At 40.9% G+C, this 19,815-nt stretch overlaps 1 protein-coding gene across 9 annotated transcripts in view; it reads left to right on the top strand.

Annotated features, from left to right (window-relative positions):
* PPP4R1 (protein phosphatase 4 regulatory subunit 1) overlaps positions 1-19,815 on the top strand; it is an 86,279-nt gene that overhangs the window by 20,210 nt on the left and 46,254 nt on the right. For 6 of the 9 annotated variants that reach the window (XM_045007335.1, XM_045007343.1, XM_045007341.1 and 3 more), the window contains 2 exons: positions 5,531-5,666; positions 13,458-13,564. In XM_045007335.1, coding sequence (XP_044863270.1) covers positions 5,531-5,666; positions 13,458-13,564 — 243 coding nt within the window. The remainder of the gene's footprint in view (positions 1-5,530; positions 5,667-13,457; positions 13,565-19,815) is intronic. The other 3 variants (XM_045007337.1, XM_045007344.1, XM_045007338.1) reach the window with 1 other exon arrangement.

Below are 19,815 nucleotides of genomic sequence, written 5' to 3'. Positions count from 1 at the left end.
GCCTGGCGCCTCAGAGCCCCTAGTAGCTGCTGAGTGAAATTTTACATTATTGATTTTCAATGCTGCTGGAGCAGGGAAACTGGCAAGAATATCAGTTTCACTAAGCAGCTGTGGGGGGATCCTAGGGAGCAGATGTTTTGATGTTTTCAAAATGAATTTTTTTTATGATGTCTTGTTCGTGGCAAATTTAGAAAAATGTGGTTTTGTTCTGAATCGTGGTGAAACCTTGTTTTAAAAAACAGAAGATTTCCTGTGAACTGAAAATCCTGTGACTTGGCCAGCTCTACTGGAAACCTCTATACTTAAGACAACTTCAAGTACAAATACTCCCTTCCAAAAGTGCCTCTTCGGCTATGTCTACACTACAGCTTATGTCGGCATCACTTATGTTGCTCAGGGTTGTGAATAAACCACCCCCCGGAGCGAGGTAAGTTACATCAACATAAGCGCCAATGTGGACAGCGCTGTGTCCCCAAGAAAGCTGCTCCTGCTGACATAGCTACTGCCTCTCACAGAAGTGGTTCTATTATGCTAACAGGAGAGCTCTCCCCCATCAGCATGGAGTGTCTTCACTAGACACGCTGCAGCGTGTGTGTAGATCATCCCTTTGCTTCCTCCAAACAGGACAAAGGAGTAGGGACTTATCCAAGCAACCAATGACTTAGTTTGTGGACAGCTGGAAATAGGTATTGCAATTGGTGAAATCAACCAACCTCTCTTGACAAAGTTCCCAGTATCTGTGGCAAATTAGGCAAATTAAAAACCAAAACAAAAAATAAAAAATATTATATATAGAAATGTCTTCTACACTGTAGAATAGAGGAGACCAGCATGTGTTTGGGGCAGTTTGGGAATTACAAAGATTGGTTTGGGAATTCAGCTGTATGGTTCCAAAACTAGGGGGCATAGAGACATACACTTCAGAAAAGTTCAGGGTAACTACATCTATATTCCTCCTCCACGATCAACAAAACCCACTCTAGACTCCTGGCTCCTCAGCCATCAACTCTTTTGGACAGAGACACATGTCTCCCTCCCTCCTGACCTGGGTTTTTTCCAGATTGCACAGTTCCCAGCCTACACTGTGATATCCCCAGCAAGCCAGAGTGCCTCAAGCATCCAGCATCTGCTCTCTGATTTCTTTTCAAAGGCTGTGATAACTGATTGCCAGCAGTCCAAAGTAACCACACAACTCTTTAGAAGGAAGGACATTTATTTTTAAGATGAAAGCATTACAGAGAAAACTTACTTACATGCATTCTAATAAGCTTACCAGGAGTCTGATAGGAGTCAGTCCTTCAGAACCCCACTAAGCTGTTTTCTGTGATTACAAGTTCAAAACAGCCTTAGCTCAGAACTTGCACAACCATGAATAGTTTAGGGGCTTGGCTACACTTACAAATTTGCAGCGCTGCAGCAGGGTGTGAAAACACACCCTCTGCAGCGCTGCAAATTGCGGTGCTACAAAGCGCCAGTGTAGTCAAAGCCCCAGCGCTGGGAGCCGCGCTCCCAGCGCTGTCCGTTATTCCCCACAGGGAGGTGAAGTACGGACAGCGCTGGGAGAGTTTTCTCCCAGCGCTGGCGCTTTGACTACACTTAGCGCTTCAAAGCGCTGCCGCGGCAGCGCTTTGAAATGCAAGTGTAGCCAAAGCCTTAGTCTTTTCTCTATACAGCTTGAGCCTTTGATCCTGGTCTCATGTAGCAGGTGATCAGCAGACTAAGGCTGACTCCTCAGGGCATTGCTATGAAAGGCTGGGTTTTTACATAACTGGAGGTGGGGAATATGCATTCTCCTCCCCTTACATATTTCCCAGGAAACCCACTTCACACATACTGTCCCAAAAGACCGTTCTTGTCTGTGACATTGTTCAATATAATCCTTGGATTATCGAGACACACAATAATACACCTCTACCCCGATATAACGCTGTCCTCAGGAGCCAAAAAATCTTACTGTGTTATAAGGGAAACCACGTTATATCAAACTTGCTTTGATCCACCAGAGTGCGCAGCCCCCCCCCCCCTCCCCGGAGCGCTGCTTTACCACGTTATATCTGAATTCGTATTCTGTTGGGTCGCGTTATATCGGGGTAGAGGTGTATATAACCTTTGAATTTAATACAGTGGATTCTGAAGATTGCTAAGCTTAGTTCACTAAGGTTTTTCAAGGATATTGCAGAAAATTGCCCTGTCACAGAGTCTTTCTATGTCCCAGGATCATTTGTCAGTGCTCTTTTGTACCTTAAAAAATCCAAAGTAACTTCAAAGACTGCATCCCATTTTTAATTTTTATGGAATGAGCAAATACACTGAGCTACAAAAAAGGTTTTAAAATCCGTCAAAGGGAAAATTTCACACAGTCTTAACTTTACCACTCCATGCCTCCATAATTCTTGGCATTTATAATGGTTTATATGTATGAAATGCAACATACAAAGGCACTGACTAATCAGATTCACAAGAATTCACACTTAATCCCTTCAGCTATGACTTGCCATGTTAATGGAGCATTCTAGTAGTTTTATTTTTTTTTAATTTCAGTTTAGACAAAATACCTGTATCCCAGGATCTAGGCATCCAAGCATCTGTTAAAAATATAATGCATAGCATGAAAAGAGCAGCAAAACTTCCCAACTTAAACAGTCAGTAAGAGCTTGTCTACTTACATTTTTTATACTGATTTAGCTATATTCATTTAGAGATAAATATAGTTGAATTGATGCAACCGGTAATGTGGACATATTTATAATGGTATAAAGAGGCTTATTCTGGTATGTCTTATTTCCTGGGTGTCTAGGTCTAAACCAACGTAATTAAATTGGAATAAAGACTGTGTTGGGCAGTCCTTAGAAAACAAAATCTCATAGGCCTTATCTTCACTCTGAAAAAAAGGTGTATTCTTAACTTGATTTAACTAACGTGAGGAAAATCATGACAAAGACAAGCCAGTTTGTAGTTTTTATCTGAGTTAGCAGGCCAAGTTGAAGGTTACATCAGGTTAACTCGCGCACATGCACACTTTCTCTTCCTCTCCTATCTCCCAGTGAAGACCAGGACCTATTCCCAAAAGAAACCCTGTGGCCTTGTCTACACTGCCACTTTACAGCGCTGAAACTGTCTCGCTCCGGGGTGTGAAAAAACACACCCCTGAGCGATGCAAGTTTCCACGCTGTAAAGTGGCAGTGTAGACTACCCCAGCGTCGGAAGCCTCCCTTCATGGGAGTGGGGTTTTTTGTTTTTTACAGCGTGGGAGAGCTCTTTGGTAGTGAAGACATACACTAAATCTCAACCACCTCTGCCCTCCCCAAGTGCCTGTTTAGTTGTGTAAACAACGGGTTGCTAAGTGTTTTCTCTTTGGCTACAATCATTTGATTACACAACTGATCTTTCCTGAGCCACTCTCATGAGTAGTTCAGTATCACTCCACCCAGTCTGACTTCATGTTTGCAAAGTGTCTGTCTTCTCTTACCCTCCAAGTGCAACTTTATCACCACCTTATCCTACACGCTTCCCAGCTGCTACTGCACTAGATCTCCCCTACTAAGCTGGTTCCTAGCTGCCTCCCTACCCAAATCTTATTCTCTTCCTTTCTCCCTGATTTCCCTTAAGAAACCCATACATTTGACTCCCAGCTACTGTAGAATTTGGCCACTTCGCTTTTCTTTCGGTATATTTGCTGCTCATCCATCCATCAACTTTCATGTATATTTCCTAGTCATCTCCTTCTATAGCAATTACAGAATGGCAGTTTATTACCCAGGTGGGGAATGAGTACATGACTTTACATATAAAGAAACACTGTTAATATAATTAGGTCCTAAAATATCACTCCCTTAAGATAAGATAACATACAATAGTGTGGTATTTAAGGAAGGTACATTTTGAAAACTAAAATGTGTAAGAATTCAATTCAGAAAATCATGGATGCATGCATTTGGAATATTGAAAAGAAATTATATGCCTGAAATGCTAACTTTCAGAACTCTTAGGGTATGTCTGCACTGTGCCAGCTGACTTGAGCTTGTGGGGCTCGGGCTAAGGGCTGTTCAATTGCGGTGTAGACCAGGGATCGGCAACCTCTGGCACGCTGCTTGCCAGGGTAAGCACCCTGGTGGGCCAGGCCAGTTTGTTTACCTGCCGCGTCCACAGGTTCGGCCGATGGTGGCTCCCACTGGCCGCAGTTCGCCGCTCCAGGCCAGTGGGAGTGGCAGGAAGCTGCGGTCAGCACATCCCTCGGCCCATGCCACTTCCCGCCGCCCCCATTGGCTCCCACCTCGCAAGGTCCTAGAGTGCAGGATCCATCCCGAGTCCGAATGTCTACACTGTAATTAAACAGCCCCTTAGCCTGAGCCCATGAGCCCAAGTAAGCTGTCACTGGCCAGCTGCAGGTTTGTAATTACAGTGTAGACATACCCATAGTATGATTTTATAAAAGATGAGTAGAGAAGTGTGTTTCTTTTTCTGATTTTGCTTTTAAAAAATATAGTCCTAAGCTGATATACCAAGTCTGTAGCCTTGAAAATGTTATATGGCAGAACTTAAATAGCCAGACTGATTAGGAAGTAGTTATACAGTGCTGTGGTGTCAGACCTATAGTGGTAATACCTTTGACCTGTGATTCCCACAGTTTGTAGGTATAAGAGTAGTCTCATTTGAGCTCTTTGGGACTCGCATGAGTAAGTCCTTGGCCTGTTATACTGAATCTTCAATTAACTTGGAGGAGTTATACGCATTCAGAGACTTAGCTTAAGCCCCCATCCTTCACACTGCTCCATGCAGAATTCCCATACACAGCCCAAGTAACTTTACTGAGGCTGCATGTGGATGCAAGTATGTGCCTGCATAAAGCTACTTTTCAGATTGAAATGTGTGTATGTGCAGTTAATATTTCAGATGTATGTTTTCTATATAGAAGTAGATGCATTGGGAAATATTTTCTACATTTGATATTGGACTATAATATTACAGCAAATATTTGAAGTTCATTTTTGTACTCAACTTTCATTTGTGTGCATTTTTTTTGTGCTTAGTAGACATTTTTAATTGCATTAATATTCATCTTTAATTGCTCCTTAGTCCAGATGTACATTGTCTGCAAAAACTACATCTGTCAATAGTTATAGATTTTTATTTTACTGAAATATTTAATGTAGATGTTTTTTTAAAAGTTGAGTTGACTGACGAGTCAGAGGATTAGTCAACAGTCATTTGATGTATGCAAATGGCAATATTGTGTAACTACTGCCGCTTTAAACATTTTGTGACATTTCAGACTTGGGAAGTTGGAGCAAATGGCATGCAAGTTGAAGCAAACAGGTTTTGAGATTAAACATTGACCTATATAAAGAGGGTTTCATAGAAGGAAAACGACTGTAAAGGAAAATGAGGGTATTTTTAAAATGTAGTTCAATATATATTTATCTGAGACAGAGATTCCTGCCTAGACTTGCTTGTCCTCAGACCAACAAAGGTCATCATTGTAGTGTTAAAGTATTATGATTATAAGGAATATTTCTGATGTCTCTGATAGTTGGTGTGGATGACTACAGCTCAGAGTCTGATGTGATTATTATACCTTCAGCCCTGGACTTTGTCTCACAAGATGAAATGTTGACGCCTTTGGGAAGACTGGACAAGTACGCTGCAAGTGAGAACATATTTAACAGGTATGCTTTTTAAATGTTCTGTTTAGAGAACAAGGTGCATATTGTGTACTAATCTGATTTAGATATCTGATTAGAGGTCATCTGTGGACATGTAAATGTTCTAAAAATTTCTTTTAAAAATAAATTGTCAGGTTAAAATTCATGTGTTAATCCCCCCCCCCCCCCCCATACAAATCCCTTCACCCTCCCTCCCGCCAAAAAACAACAAAAGCAAAACATTTCTTACCGGTTAAGTAACTTTAATTCTCAGAGATCCTCAAAGTTTTTCATAAAGTGGATCATATCCTAATAGGTTCCTGTGGATACTTCCCCTCCTATTAACAGTCACATGGCAGTAATTGCCACAGGGCTGTCATAATTTATGTGGAAAAGTTATACTAGGAAAATATTTATTTATTTAATTAAATGTAGCAGCTGCAAACAAGGGGCGCCAGCGTCTTGTGACCTGCCAGCTCTGAGCAGACTATCAAGTAGTCCACAGACCACAGTTTGAGTATTAAAACTTCTTTAGGGTATTAAAATTGAAAACATTTTAAAAATCTAATTTACTTTTTCACCTTTTGTGCGCTTGGTTTATTTTTCCCCACTGTGTGTTTTATAATAATGCAAGTGAACTAGTTATTTCATGTTCTGGTTTTTGTGCAATAGTGTTTGGGTTTCACATGCTGCAAGGGAATGTTTGAATCCAAACCAAAACCTCTTTTTGTTGGAATTTTAAAAGATCATGAACATTTTGATATTAATGTAAGTTACTGTAAAAGTTTTTTTGTTTTATTTTAATAAAGCTTATATTTTAGACCTAAACTACCTTTAATAATGTGTTTATGTGCAGTTCTTAATTTTTAAGCTTGCTTTCCGTATACTTTTCAGTCACATTGCAGATTAGCCTGTTAATTTTGGTATTTAGGGCCTCTGTCCTTTAAAGATTTACATGTGCTTAATATTAAGCATGTGAATAGTCCCTAAAAGCGACATGCCCCCAATTTACCAGACTGGTCCTTCATTTTTCAGACTGAACTAAAGTTTTTAAATGTTCTAATTTATTAAGGTTTAGCTTGTTATAGCCGTGAACAATTTTCTTCCTCTTCAAGTATCTTGCATTTAATAGTTGGTGGTGCTAATTTGGGTTTACTTCTGTGGAGAAATCCCTGACACCCAACGTTTCCTCACAGTTTTGCAATTGAGGGTTGAATCAGCAGATCACCAAAGTAGTAGTTTCTAAATAAACTTTCTAAGGCCTATGGTATTTTATTGTGATATGTAATAAAAAACAGTTAGTGAGGAAAATACAACTTTTGTAAATGTCAAGCCTATGAGGTTCAAACTTAACAGGAATAATTCTTAACTTTTTCCCCACATGCATTCTCAAGAGGTTTTCAACTCCACTTAATAAAATAAAGTAATCTTTTCTTTCTTTTTTCCCTTCAAACTACCTTCTTCCCTACATGTGCACGATCAGTTTATTTCTCTCTTTTCCCCATGACCCCGTTATGGGTTGATCCGTATGTTTTCTTATAACTGTACTTAATGTTACATGTATACATTTCAAATGAAAATTATGCCATTTCTGAGGAAAGACTGCTGAAGTATACTTTATCTTCAAAACAGACTCAGAGTTTAGATTAGGAAGGTGCATTGAAATGATCTGAACAGAAGTTGGAGTTATAGATTTACCATTGTTCTCAAGCCAGTGTTAGGGGTCTTAATCTACTTTATAATCACTTCTGATATTTGCCAAGTCCAGGGGGTTAGGGGTGTGTGTGTGTGTGTGTGTGTTTGGATGTTAATCTTTTCATTTGTAGTGGTACATTGAAGTTCAGTGTAAAGTTGGGAATGAATGCAGAAACTCTTTTAGATTTGTTTGTTTGACAAATATTCTAATTACTAGTAGTAAAATGACTGGTTTCAAGTCCTATTTTTTTGTAAACTTGAAAAATCTTCCAAATCATGATTTAGAATGCTTGCAGAAAGCAAATGGCAACTTTTTTCTAACCTTCCTTTATTTTTCTAAATGTGTACTTTTAGGGTGAAATTCATTTCTTATTAAAAACTCTGGTAAGAGAGTCTTGCACCACTTAGACCCTGTGATAGAAATTAGGGGAAGAAAGGGATAAAATGGTTGTGCATAGAGGAAGTCTCTACATCACCTGTGCTCTGTGGAGAAGTCTCGATGCTGGTTCCAAATCAGCAAGCAATTAAGAGGAGTTTGGCGTGCCCGAGTAAAGTAATCTATGGTTCTTTGAGTATATAACTGTGAAGTAGGTGCGTACTTGCCTTGTGTGCACAAGATAAAAGTCTTGTGAATAGCTGTGTTCATCGGGGCAGCTCTGGCAGTCACTATAAGAAGGATCTTGGCGTCAGGTATCAGAATTCCAAAGGAGGTGCAAGCCATTGTAGAGAACCTATCCTAAGAAGGGATGGAGTTGCTCAGCAATCACACAGACCATGATCTGCATTCTTTGAAGGATTTGAAGGCTACCATGCGTTCCTTTGGAATCTAAGCACTGTCTCTTTATCAAAAACCATACTACTACACACCTCAGATGAGACAGAAGAGCCTATTGCATCAGAGAGCAGAGTTATCCACCTGGGAAAAAGCCCAGATACATCAGGAAATGCCAGTCTACTTCTCAGTGACACATACTGTGCCAGTGACACATCAGCATATTTGACAGGACTGTTGGGAGCCACATCAGAGCAACTTTAGTGAACATAATCTTCAGAAGCCACCTTGCTTCTTGCACCAGCTATGGTCTGCCACCAGAAAGAAGGGTGTCAGGATAGTAGTTAGTGATGGTTTCTATCAGATTTCATTCCTTAGCCCATCTCCACCTCATTTCCCTCTTCCTCTTCAGGGACTTCTCTCACAAGAACCTACTGCAGGCAGAAGTGGTTTAATTGCTTTGTCTAGGAGCCAAAGGAGGTGCTACCCAAATACAGGGGAAGAGGCTTCTTTTTCTGTATTTCCTTTTCTGAAGAAAATGGCTCTTTATTCTATGGTAGATCTGTGGAGATGCCACAAATACATACATTACCTCAGGTTCAGGATGGTAAAACTAGCCTCCCTCATTCCATCTGTTCAAGCTCAAAACTGATTAGCGGCTCTACTTACAGGACATACACTTCCATATAGCCATCCACAGGAAGTACCTATGATGCACAGTGGGTCCCAACCATTACCAGTACAAGGCACTGCCATTTGAATTCTCCATGGGATCGAAGATCTTGACAAATTGCTTAGTGGTGTTAGCAGCAGTACAGTCAAGGAGAGGGGATATTCATGTTTACCTGTACCTAGAGGATTGACTGATCAGAGGCTGGAGTCTAAATCTTGTCTCATTCCATCACAAATGATAGAGTTCATACGAGCTACAATCAGCTCTCCATTGGTGAAATCTTATCTTCAGAGGACAGGTTCCACTCTTTCTGATCAATAATAAACAATCTAAAGTCAAGTCTTGTTGTAACAATGTAGACTTGCTGAGGTCTACTTGGCCACTTGTTGGTGGGTACATAAATGACATCACTTTCCAAACTTCACCTTTGGTCTCTACAACTCTGGCTGAGGGGAGAGTACTCCTTGTCCAAACACCACATGAGCAAGAGGGTCACAGTTCCACTTCAAGTTTTGAGAGAGCACAGTTGGTGGTTAAGCCCCAAGAACAGATCAAAGAATGTTCAATACTCTGCCCCCTCTGACAATGATACTCATTATAGACCCATCAGGAACAGGATAGGGAGCCCATCTAAACCATTTGTAGGTCTAGGGAACCTGGTCCCAAGATGACTTGAAACGTAAACATCCCGGAGCTCATGCCCATAGACTGGGTTGTATGGCATTTTCTACCCTCCTATGGAACTCCATGGTACAGATCTTGATGGTCAATACACTATATAAATAGGTAGGGAGGAGCTGGTTCATTACCCCTTTGATAGGAAGCCATCAAGCTGTGATATGCTGCCCAAATGGGATAACTCCATTGGCTCGTTCTCTTCCAGAAATCAGCAACAACCTAACGGACTTATTGAGCAGACCTGCAGTAGCCAACAATGGGTGGTTGCCGTGGAAATCCATCACAGAGCTGATATTTGGTCAATTTAGGATTTCTACAGTTGATCTTTTTGCCACCTGGAACAGTGCCAAATACCCAAACTTTTTGCTCCAGAGGAATAAAATGCCCCGTTTTGTTGCCAGACTGCTTCTTGCAACAATAGACTCAAGTCCTGAATGCATTTCCACCAATTTTCCCCCGATCCCCAGGTTGATAGCCAAAGTCAGAAGGGGCAGAGCCACTTTGATTCTTGGAACTCTTTACTGGCTGAAGCAGTTTTGACTTTTGGACCTATTGCTGGTGTCCATTTGGCACTCCATCCAACTCCCAGGCTGCCCAGACATAATGTCACAGAATCGTGTTCAGATTCTGCACCCAGACCTGCTGTCATTGCACCTGATGACTTGAATATTGGCTGATGGAGCACTACTAACAAAGACTGCTTCCAGCAATTCTAGAAATACTCATAGAGAGCAGAAAGCCATATACAGGAAAGAGGTGCTCTTTGAAATGGATGAAGTTCTCCATATGGGCAGCCCAATGCAATCTAGACCCAGTAGCAGCCCCGATACCTAAGATCCTCAACTACATGCCGCACTTAAAGCATGCTGGTCTGCTCTCATGGTTCACCTCAAAAGAATATCAGCACATCACTCTGCGGTTCAGTCATGCTCCATTGTACCCCCAGCTGTATCCAAGTTTCTCAAAAATCTTCTGCATGCTTAACCACTGGTTAGAGATCCAATTTTGATCTTGGTCCTCCACATCCTCCTCCTAAAGCACCTCCTTTTTAACAGCTTGCACACTGTTCATTGTGCCATCTTACCCTTAAGATGGTTTTTCTGGTTGCCATCATCTGGGCAAGGAGGATCAGTGAGCTCTAAATTCTCATGGCTGGACCTGCCTGTATGTTCTTTCACAGGGACAAAGTTGTGCAATATCTGCATCCCAGATTCATCCCTAAGTTGGTCTCAAAATTCCACCTAAACTATTCATTCAATCTGCATATATTCTTCCCAAAATCTGACTTGACACAGGATAAAAGAAGCTAAGTACATTTCCAGAGTCATACTCTATTACATTGACAGGGCCAAGCCTTTTAAGCCTGTCCCTTGCCTCTTTCTGGTTACGGTCATCCCTTTGAAAGGCCAGGCCATCTCATCACAGAGAATCTGTGTGGATCATGCCCTGTATTTCCATCTGTTTTATCAGATGTCTGGCCACACTCTCCTCCAAATGTCAAGGCTCACTCCACCATGGCACAGCCATTGTCTTCTGCCTGCTTCAGGAATATGCTGAGATCTACAAGGTAGCAACAATGGGCAACTCACTGACTTTTGTCAAACATTACATCCTTGACTTAGCAACTAGGTCAGATGCCGAGTTTGGGAGACCAGTGCTTCAATCGTTATTTGAGTAGTATAGCTGAAATTTCTCGTTCCCACCATCCAGTGAGGCCACTGCTTTCCAGTCACCAGTTACATATAATTGAAGAAGAAAGAACAGTTACTTACCTACAGTGACTGATTACATCCCACTCCCAAGGTGTAATCAATGTGGCTCTTGTGACCTATCCTCAATACCCACTTTAGGGAGTCCTAAGCAACTATGGGTTTTGAATTGTGAGGGAATTGAGGGAGGGTCTTGGCTGTCCTGCTCTTTATGCCCTTTTGTAGGACCACAGGGAAGCATAGAGTGCATAAATGGCATCAAAGGACCCAGCTATTTAGAAGATATCAATCTTTTGTGCATGAGGCGCATGCCCATTCTACAGTAGGACCCACATTGAGTACAATATCTTGAAGAACCATGCACTCTGGGGTAAGTAATCATTCTTTCCCTATGATTCTCTGTCTAAGGTTCCAGTGGCCAATGAAACCTTGGGGAAAGGATGCAGAGTGGCAGTGGTAGGGCTGGGAGATGGCAGGTGAAACCTGTTGGTTGCCTGCTAGTTGAAGGAAGGGAGGTAATTTACATCACGTACAGAGTTTCTTACATACAAGCTGAGTTTTCAGGGTAAACTTTTGAGCACTACATAGATACTTCTGGTCATTTGATGATAAAAAATTTGGACAAAGCATGAATCCTGATCAAACTGGAATTTTCTTGTTACATTATAGTCAATAAGCGTGTTTTTATTAGCTGTTTCTCTATTTAGATATGTATAACACTTTTTCCAGATTGAAACTTGGCATAGGTGATCTCATTTCAAGAGCAGACTTGGAAAAAGTGAAGAGTTTCTACAGTTTGTTGTATTTTTAAAGAAAATATAAAAGAAAAGAGTTTCTTAAAATATTTTTTTTTCATTTAGAACAGTTTTGCAGATGGTTAGTGTGTAATGTGGATGGATTACTTTTGATATTGTGGAAAAGTTTACCCATTTTAATTCTAGAAAGTTTTAAATGATTGTTAATGTTGAGGCTTTTGACATTCATGGAAATTGTGTGTATTTTCCTGGCTCCAGTTAAATGAATTGCAAAGTTCCTAAGGCCCTGTGTATGTGAGAAATACAGCCATTTATTAGTAACCAGTCTGTAACACTCTTATGTGATTGTTTTAATTATGTGGTTGATTTGTCCACACAGCTGAATTTTTCCATGGCCCTCCCATTTGTCGTCAAACTTTTCTGTCCACACCTATGTCACTGTGATTGTACCAGTCCATTCTGGGAATATCTAGGCGATTATCCCTTACTGCGTCAGGAATGGGATAGGTTGCTTGAAGGACATGCACAAAGAGCCAGCAGCCTGTGGGGGCAATGCACTTTTGTCTGGGTTGCCTTACTATATAGAGAGCTAGAGGACCATCCAAACTGGGGATAGTTGTGTATATCCCATCTATGCTGCCAAAAAGTGCAAAACTGGTTTCAGAAAGAAAATCAAATGCCAGTGTAGGCTGCTTACAAGGAGGAAAGTTGGTAGCGGCTACGATTACTAACCAGTCATTAACCATGTTGTCTGAACACATCCCGTTTAGAGCCATCCATGTCACTAACAAATTACAATTTTGGTTAAAACTTGAATCTTGTCCTTTTAAATTTCTAGACTAGTCTGTAGTGTCAATATCAAGATGTTTTGGGTTCATTATAAAAATTTCATGAGTTAAAAGTAGTGGGTGAGGTGGTTCTGATTTACATGAATGTTGCATATCTGTTACTCAAGCATAAACAGAGCTGTACATGTGTTTATTTTCATGATGCATGTACATGACTTTGGGTAGGCTTTGCACAAAATGCAGCATCGGTAGGTTATCTTTAATTTGGCTATAGTTAGTCTTTACTGAGTGCTCATACTTTCATTAGTGGAAATAACCCGTAGTTGTATCAAAAACTGTTTAAAAGCAAGGGTCTCGCCTCACCTTGCCTCAGCCAAGTAGGGGAATTCAGAGTTGAGGATGAAAATCTGACTCTCTCAACCCCCACGCCCCCTGAGGATGGGGAATAATCCCAGGTTGTTGACGTCACCTCTGATTTCCTTTGTCCTTGTAAATTGAAGAGAGACTGTTAACATTAATTCAACTTTTTACATTTAATGTTAATAGTTCTGATATTTAGTATAGCTCTAAAAATCCTTGGAGTATTTTTAAGATTACTTTAGTTAAAGTTATTAATGTAAAATTATTTAGATCCATTTTTATGGTCTGGTTAGAAAACTTGTCCACACCAAGAAATATTGAGTAATCGAAAACATTACGTTACTGCTTCCAAAAATTGTATGATATTTATTCTCTCATGAACTAGGCAAATGGTGGCTCGAAGTTTGCTGGACACTTTGAAGGAAGTCAGCGATGATGAGAGAGATTGTATTGCTGTGCTGGAGAGAATCAGCAGATTAGCTGATGATTCAGGTATGTAGTATGAAAGATCATAATGGACTAATGGAGAAAGATCAAAGCTTTTAACATTAGATCAGTGTGTTTTCCCTCCCCTTCCATATTTAAAATGGGTCTTAAGAATTCCATAATGTATTTTGTGATTTATTTATTTTTTCTCAGAAGGAGACTTTCCTCCCCTCCCCTACTGCTTTTCTCAGTAGTGCTTTACCAAAACAGCTAATAATACGTAACTCATCTATAGTGCTTTTCATTAGTAGATCTCAACAAAAGTTTATATTATGTAATCAGGTATCCCAAATTTACATGGTACCTCGCAATTTGTAGATGAAGATACATTCTCTGCCGTAAAGAGTTGATAATTGAAGGGAGCCTAATCCTGTTAGCCTTCTGTGCAAAACTCCCATAGGCTTCAATAGGAGTTTCACATGCAGAGGACTTGCAGGTTCAGGCCCTATGTTGGTCAAATCAATCACATGATATTACAAACTGCTGAGGTAAAGGAGGACATGAGAATTGTTGATGAGGTGGATGGAAGGATTTTTTTCTTGTAATTGTAGAGGTTTTAGGAGCAATTTGAAGGTGGGGAGAGGGCTTTTCTGATGGAACATATTGAAACTTTTGGATGTTTGAGATGTGAAGTCAAGAATAGAAGGAAGAAAATGGAATAGTGAGGCAAGAGGACTGGGAAGAGAGTAGGGGATGGGGCTGAATAAGGAGAAATGAGAGCAGGGAAGTAGGTGCAGTAAAATTACATATGTAAGGCTTTCTAAGTGAGGCTGTGTAGATTAAATTTGATGTGGTAAGAAACAGGAAGTTATGGAGATACTCACATCTGGAGAGGTGATGCTGCGGTTGAAGTAACAGGAGAGGAGGATTTCTTCAGCAGCAAGAGAGGCCTGACATTACAGGAGGCACAAACATTATTTATACTTTATAGCAGGAATGCTGTGGGAGTTTGAGAAACCTGTGTAGATCTAACATGAGGAGAAAATTGCTTTTGGTCTTCATCTTCCTTACTCCTTTTCTTTCTTCCAGAATCACAGAACACATTGCTTTTCAAGGCAAATAGTTCTAGCAAGGGGCTACCATGTTAATTTATAATGCATGTTTTTGATGTTTATATGAGCAAATGTTATTGATAAATAAGTAGCCATTCTGAGTAAAAAATAAGATATCAGTGTTATTTTTAAATATATATTTTAATATATACAAAATAGTGGTAAACCATTGTTTCTAGGGCATTTTCCGGCTTAGGTTTTGCTTTTGAAATCTATGTATCTATAGCAGCAGTTTGCCTATTTTTGTTTTTCCAACTGTGCTGAGCACTAGCATCTCCCAGGGCCTCCCGTTAGTTTTGGGTTCTCAGCACATGTGAAAATAGAACATATGTGTCTGGGGGAAAATAGCTTCATGCAGAGCTATGTACGCCTTGGTGCAGTAATATCACCAGTCTTTATTGCTATAGTGATGACCAAAAGGAATGAGCAAGTCTGCTGCCTAAGCAGCAAAGAATCCTGTGGCACCTTATAGACTAACAGACGTTTTGCAGCATGAGCTTTCGTGGGTGAATACCCACTTCTTCGGATGCAAGTAGCCTACTTGCATCCGAAGAAGTGGGTATTCACCCATGAAAGCTCATGCTGCAAAACGTCTGTTAGTCTATAAGGTGCCACAGGATTCTTTGCTGCTTCTACAGAACCAGACTAACACGGCTACCCCTCTGATACTTGACACTCTGCTGCCTAAAACTTTCATGCATAACTGTCAATTTGACATATCCATTTGTAGAAGAAAGACTGAGTACTGAGACCTGAGCTCTAATCTGCTTTGTTTCCTTTAGCAAGAGTAGTGTATTTATGGTCTGGACTGGTATTTGGCTAGTCAGCAAAAGCAGCATTTTAAGCTTTTTGTGCACTGTAGAATTTGGTTCCTGTGCTACTAGTTTTGTCATACTGTGGGCCTGATTCTGCAGCTGCTCTGTGAATAATACTGCCATTAACTTCATTGTGAGTTTCATGCGTGGTACAGATGTAATATCAGGCCGTAACCTTTTTCTTTAAGACAGTCATTTTGAACATTCATTGTGCATCTTAAAACAAATGAAAAACTTGTTACAAATGGAAATAGATCTGTCTTGTTGAAGCCGGTTAATGAGAGTTTGAATACTTGTATCTTTTCAATCTATACTGCAACATTAAATAAAATTACTAATTTTGTATGGTAAGAAGTGCTGTTTTTGTGATTTAGGTTATTTTTTAAACTTAAACTTATAAACAATTGAAAATTTTAAATTATTTGTGCTTTGGACTTGCTTAGTTTGAATCAAATCTCTATATGGTGTTACTCTGGCTTCATTGTTAGAATTACAACCAGAACCAAGCCCAAGTATCGAGAAAAGCCCATTAGCGCGTGAACTGCTGTGAGATCAGACTAAACTAACGTAGACACCTTTTCATTTTTTGACAGCTGATTTCCATCACTGTCACACTTGAACCGTGATGATTGTTTTTTTTCTGATTTTCACCATCTCTCAGCTGGCTCAAATGAGAAACTGAGGCAGTTTTTTATTGTATAATTAAGTTTGAAGGCAGAAACAGGGATTTGCATTGAATGTTGCATAGTTGAAAGAGAGACCCCCACCAGTGCTATTCTTAGGCTTCTTGTCTATCATGGAGGATTTCTGTGACTTTCGGTGACCTCTGTGACTTTTGTAGCGGCCAGTGTGGCTAGCTTCAGGGCTTAGCAGCAGTTTGGATGGGGGGGCTCAGGGCTGGGGGTTGGAGCGTGGGGCAGTGCTCTACCTCGGGGGAGGGGGTGGGGAGGGCTCCCCAGAAGTGCCTGGCATGTCCCTGCAGCTCCTAGGGGGAGGCTCCACCAGGGCTACCCCCTCAGTTCCCATTGGCTGTGGTTCCCGGCCAATGGAAGCTGTGAAGCCGGAGCTCGTGGTGGAGGCAGTGCACGGAGCCCTCCGGCCTTCACTCCTCCTAGGAGCTGCAGGGACATGCTGTCCGCTTCCGAAGAGCTGCGTGGAGCCAGGTAGGGAGCCTGCCAACCCTCCCACCCAGGACCAGTGGAGGTCCCAGGTCGTGTGCTGTCGCCTGTTCTCTCTGCCCTCCCCCCCAGCACCAGCAGGGGTCCTAGGCCATGCGCTGCCGCCCACCTGCTCTCCCTTCCCCCTCCCCCCCAGCACCAGTGGGGGTCCTGGGCCAACCCACCCACCCCCATCCCCCTCCGCGGCACACCCAGACCGCCCTCCCCAGAGCACCCCTGGCCCAAGCTTTAGTTAGGAGTATATAGTACAAATCATGGAAAAGTCACAGGCCGTGAAGTTTTGTTTACTGCCCGTGACTTGTCCATGACTTTTATTAAAAATACCTGTGACTAAAATGTAGCCTTAGCTATTGGTAATCAAAATATAGGTATTACAGCTGGAGTGCTAGAAACACCTATACTAAGGTTGTCTAATAACTTCCATTACAAACTTATATCTTCAGACACTCCTAATGTTAAGTCCATTATTGGGCTGAAATTTTCCACTCATGATCTCTACCTTTTTTTAAAATTTGAACCAAAATGGTTCTGTTGTGTGTCTGCAGTTGAATACAAGAATAATGAGTAAAAATATGATTTTTATTATAAAAATTATTATTCCAAGAACACAGAAATTACCATACAGGATCAGACCGGTGATCTGTCTTGTCCAATATCCTGTCTCCAACGGTGGCTAGTAACATCTGCTTTAGAGGAGGAAACCCAGAAGTAGGAAGTTGTGGATTAATCTGCCCCAAGGAAGGTTTCCTCCTAACCCCCAGGAGTTCAGAGGTTGGTGTCAGTCCCAAAGTTTGAGGGTTTCTGTCCCTTCCAAAGTTCTTGTTTATTTTTTTTTTTTAATATTTACTACCATAATTGGGGTAGGGTATGTGTGCTGGGCAGAAGGTATCGTTGCACACACAAACATTTAGTTCGTTTTTTGTATCCTGATAAGCTCTTGACCTCACTGACAACTTGTGGTAAAGAGTTCCACAAACTAATTATACGTTGTGTGGTAAAAATATTTCCTCTTCCGAATTTGCTACTTTTCAGGTTCATTGTCCCCTTAGTTCTTACAAAAAAAGAGCGAATAGTGGTTAATGTGCAAACACAAATCTGCCTTGTGTATACATATGTACTTGTGTGAAGCCCATCACCATAGCATCTGAATGCCTTACAACCATTAATTGATTTATCCTCCCAACAACTCTTGTGAAGTGTAATGTATTCACTCTTGTGAAAGTTAGTCTTGTAGTGAAGACACTGGTCTGGGATTCGGGGGTAATGTCCCAGCTTTGCCGCTGTCTCCTTTGTGGGCGTGGACAAGTCACTTGTGCCTCCTTTTGCCATATGTAAAATGGGGATAATTGTACTTCTCTACCTTATCAGTAATCATGATACCCTCCCTACCTCAGTTGTTTTTGTAACATCTTATGTTTTGTTTAGCAAACCTGCAGCCTGATGCTGCAGGTCCTGTGTGCATGGAGTGCTATTAACTCCCTTTTGAAGTTAACGTTTCAATTCCCATTGAAGTTGTTGTGAATTTTGCAGAGTGCCTGTAGCACTGGGCCCCCTTCATTTGTAACATCTTGAGACAGGGACTGTATCGTCATCTATTTTTGGAAAATACCATGTGTATTTAGGGTACTATAAAAACTACTAATGTAATGAAAAACTTTTTAAAGGGCTGTTGGGGAAAATGGCAGGGTTGGAGAAGAAAGTCTCCTGCTGGAAAAATATTATATATTTCACCAAACATAGAGATTGTTAGAACACAGTCACCAGAATGACAGACTAGTTAGTTTTCTACATACATCTGTCTCAAATACAACTTACTTGATAAGTTTTTGGAAAATGTTAAGTTTATCATGAGACTAATTATGAGGCTGTAATCAATTTAAATGAAAAATATCTTTTAACCATAATTAATCAAGTAACATATGGTAAGCCTAATATAAATAACTTGTCTGCCATGTCTCCAGGATACGTGCACACTGTGCATATTATTGCTATACTAAGAAATGACTACCAGAGTTTTTTCTTCAGCAGATTTATGGACTGACAGTGAATAGTTCTGAAAACATGTATGGATGTCAAAAGTAATGTTGAAAAGCCCACTTTAAGTAACATTTGAGATACTGGCTCATAGCCTGCTGACAGCTTAGTAATGTTTTTTAGTCTGCAGCTGACATTGTCCCTAAGATTTTGGAATAACTGAAGTGCTTATGTGTCCCCATCCCAGCTGCCAGCAGTTCCACACCCTTCCACTCCATCTTCAACTTGTCAGAAGGTCCTCTTCATCCCCTAATTGCTTTAACATCTCCTCCCCCTGCCAAAAGTCCCTCTCACTTGGCAGTTACTAGCAAAAATTCTCTCCTTTAATTGCTAATCCCTAGTTTGGTCCACTCCTGGTTGGTTAGCAAGGCATATGGAAAGAGCAAAGCATCACAGGTGACGGCCTGAAGGAGCTTGTTTGTGTCCATGGTACTCCTGAAAAGAGAGGAGCAAGCTCTGTCTTCAGACTGTGATAGACTTTCACCTAGTCCAGTTTTTTTTGTTGAACACAGCCCTAGCAAAGTCTGTGTGGGATAGAAGGACAGATGAAAGGGAGGGGGAAGTGAGTGACAGATTAAGAGGCAGGGTGGGGATTAAGAAGTATAGTGGGAGAGAATTGGAAGGAAGAGGAGAGAGAGTAACAGAAAGAAAGAGGAGGAAAATGGTATATGAAAGAGAGTTAAATGTATTACTGTTTAAATTATTCTAATTGTATCCTGAGACCATACATACTGACACAGTTCATGTAAACTATGTAAATATATATGCAAATTAGATTCTGCCCTCAGGCTCTTGACAAGTCACCATTGTGATTCTCAGTGCTGGAAATTTTATGCATCTTAATGTGAAGCTTAATACACAGGCGGTGGTTGTGCAGGGAAAGATACTTTCAAGAGGGTGTCGTCTTTCTCCCCACACTGCGTAGCCAGCCTTCTAATACATAACACACACAAACCAGTATTGTTTGATGTGTGTTTTGTCAGAAGGTGACGTATAATTAAGAACAGAAGCTTTCATGCAAAGCAATAAATATATCCTGTTCAAAAAATTTAATTACGTAGAGTTAAGGGTTTTCAAATGAGTTTCTTCAACACATTCGCCCGAGATGAAGAAAATCACCAATTGTGGCAGCGTTAACACCTACACGAACTTCAGTTCTCGAACATTACCACCACCCA

The sequence above is a fragment of the Mauremys mutica genome, chromosome 2 (genome assembly GCF_020497125.1).
Source record: "Mauremys mutica isolate MM-2020 ecotype Southern chromosome 2, ASM2049712v1, whole genome shotgun sequence".
Lineage (NCBI taxonomy): Eukaryota > Metazoa > Chordata > Testudines > Geoemydidae > Mauremys > Mauremys mutica.
The sequence above is the reverse complement of the archived record's forward strand: the minus strand, read 5'-3'. Positions and strand labels throughout refer to the sequence as shown.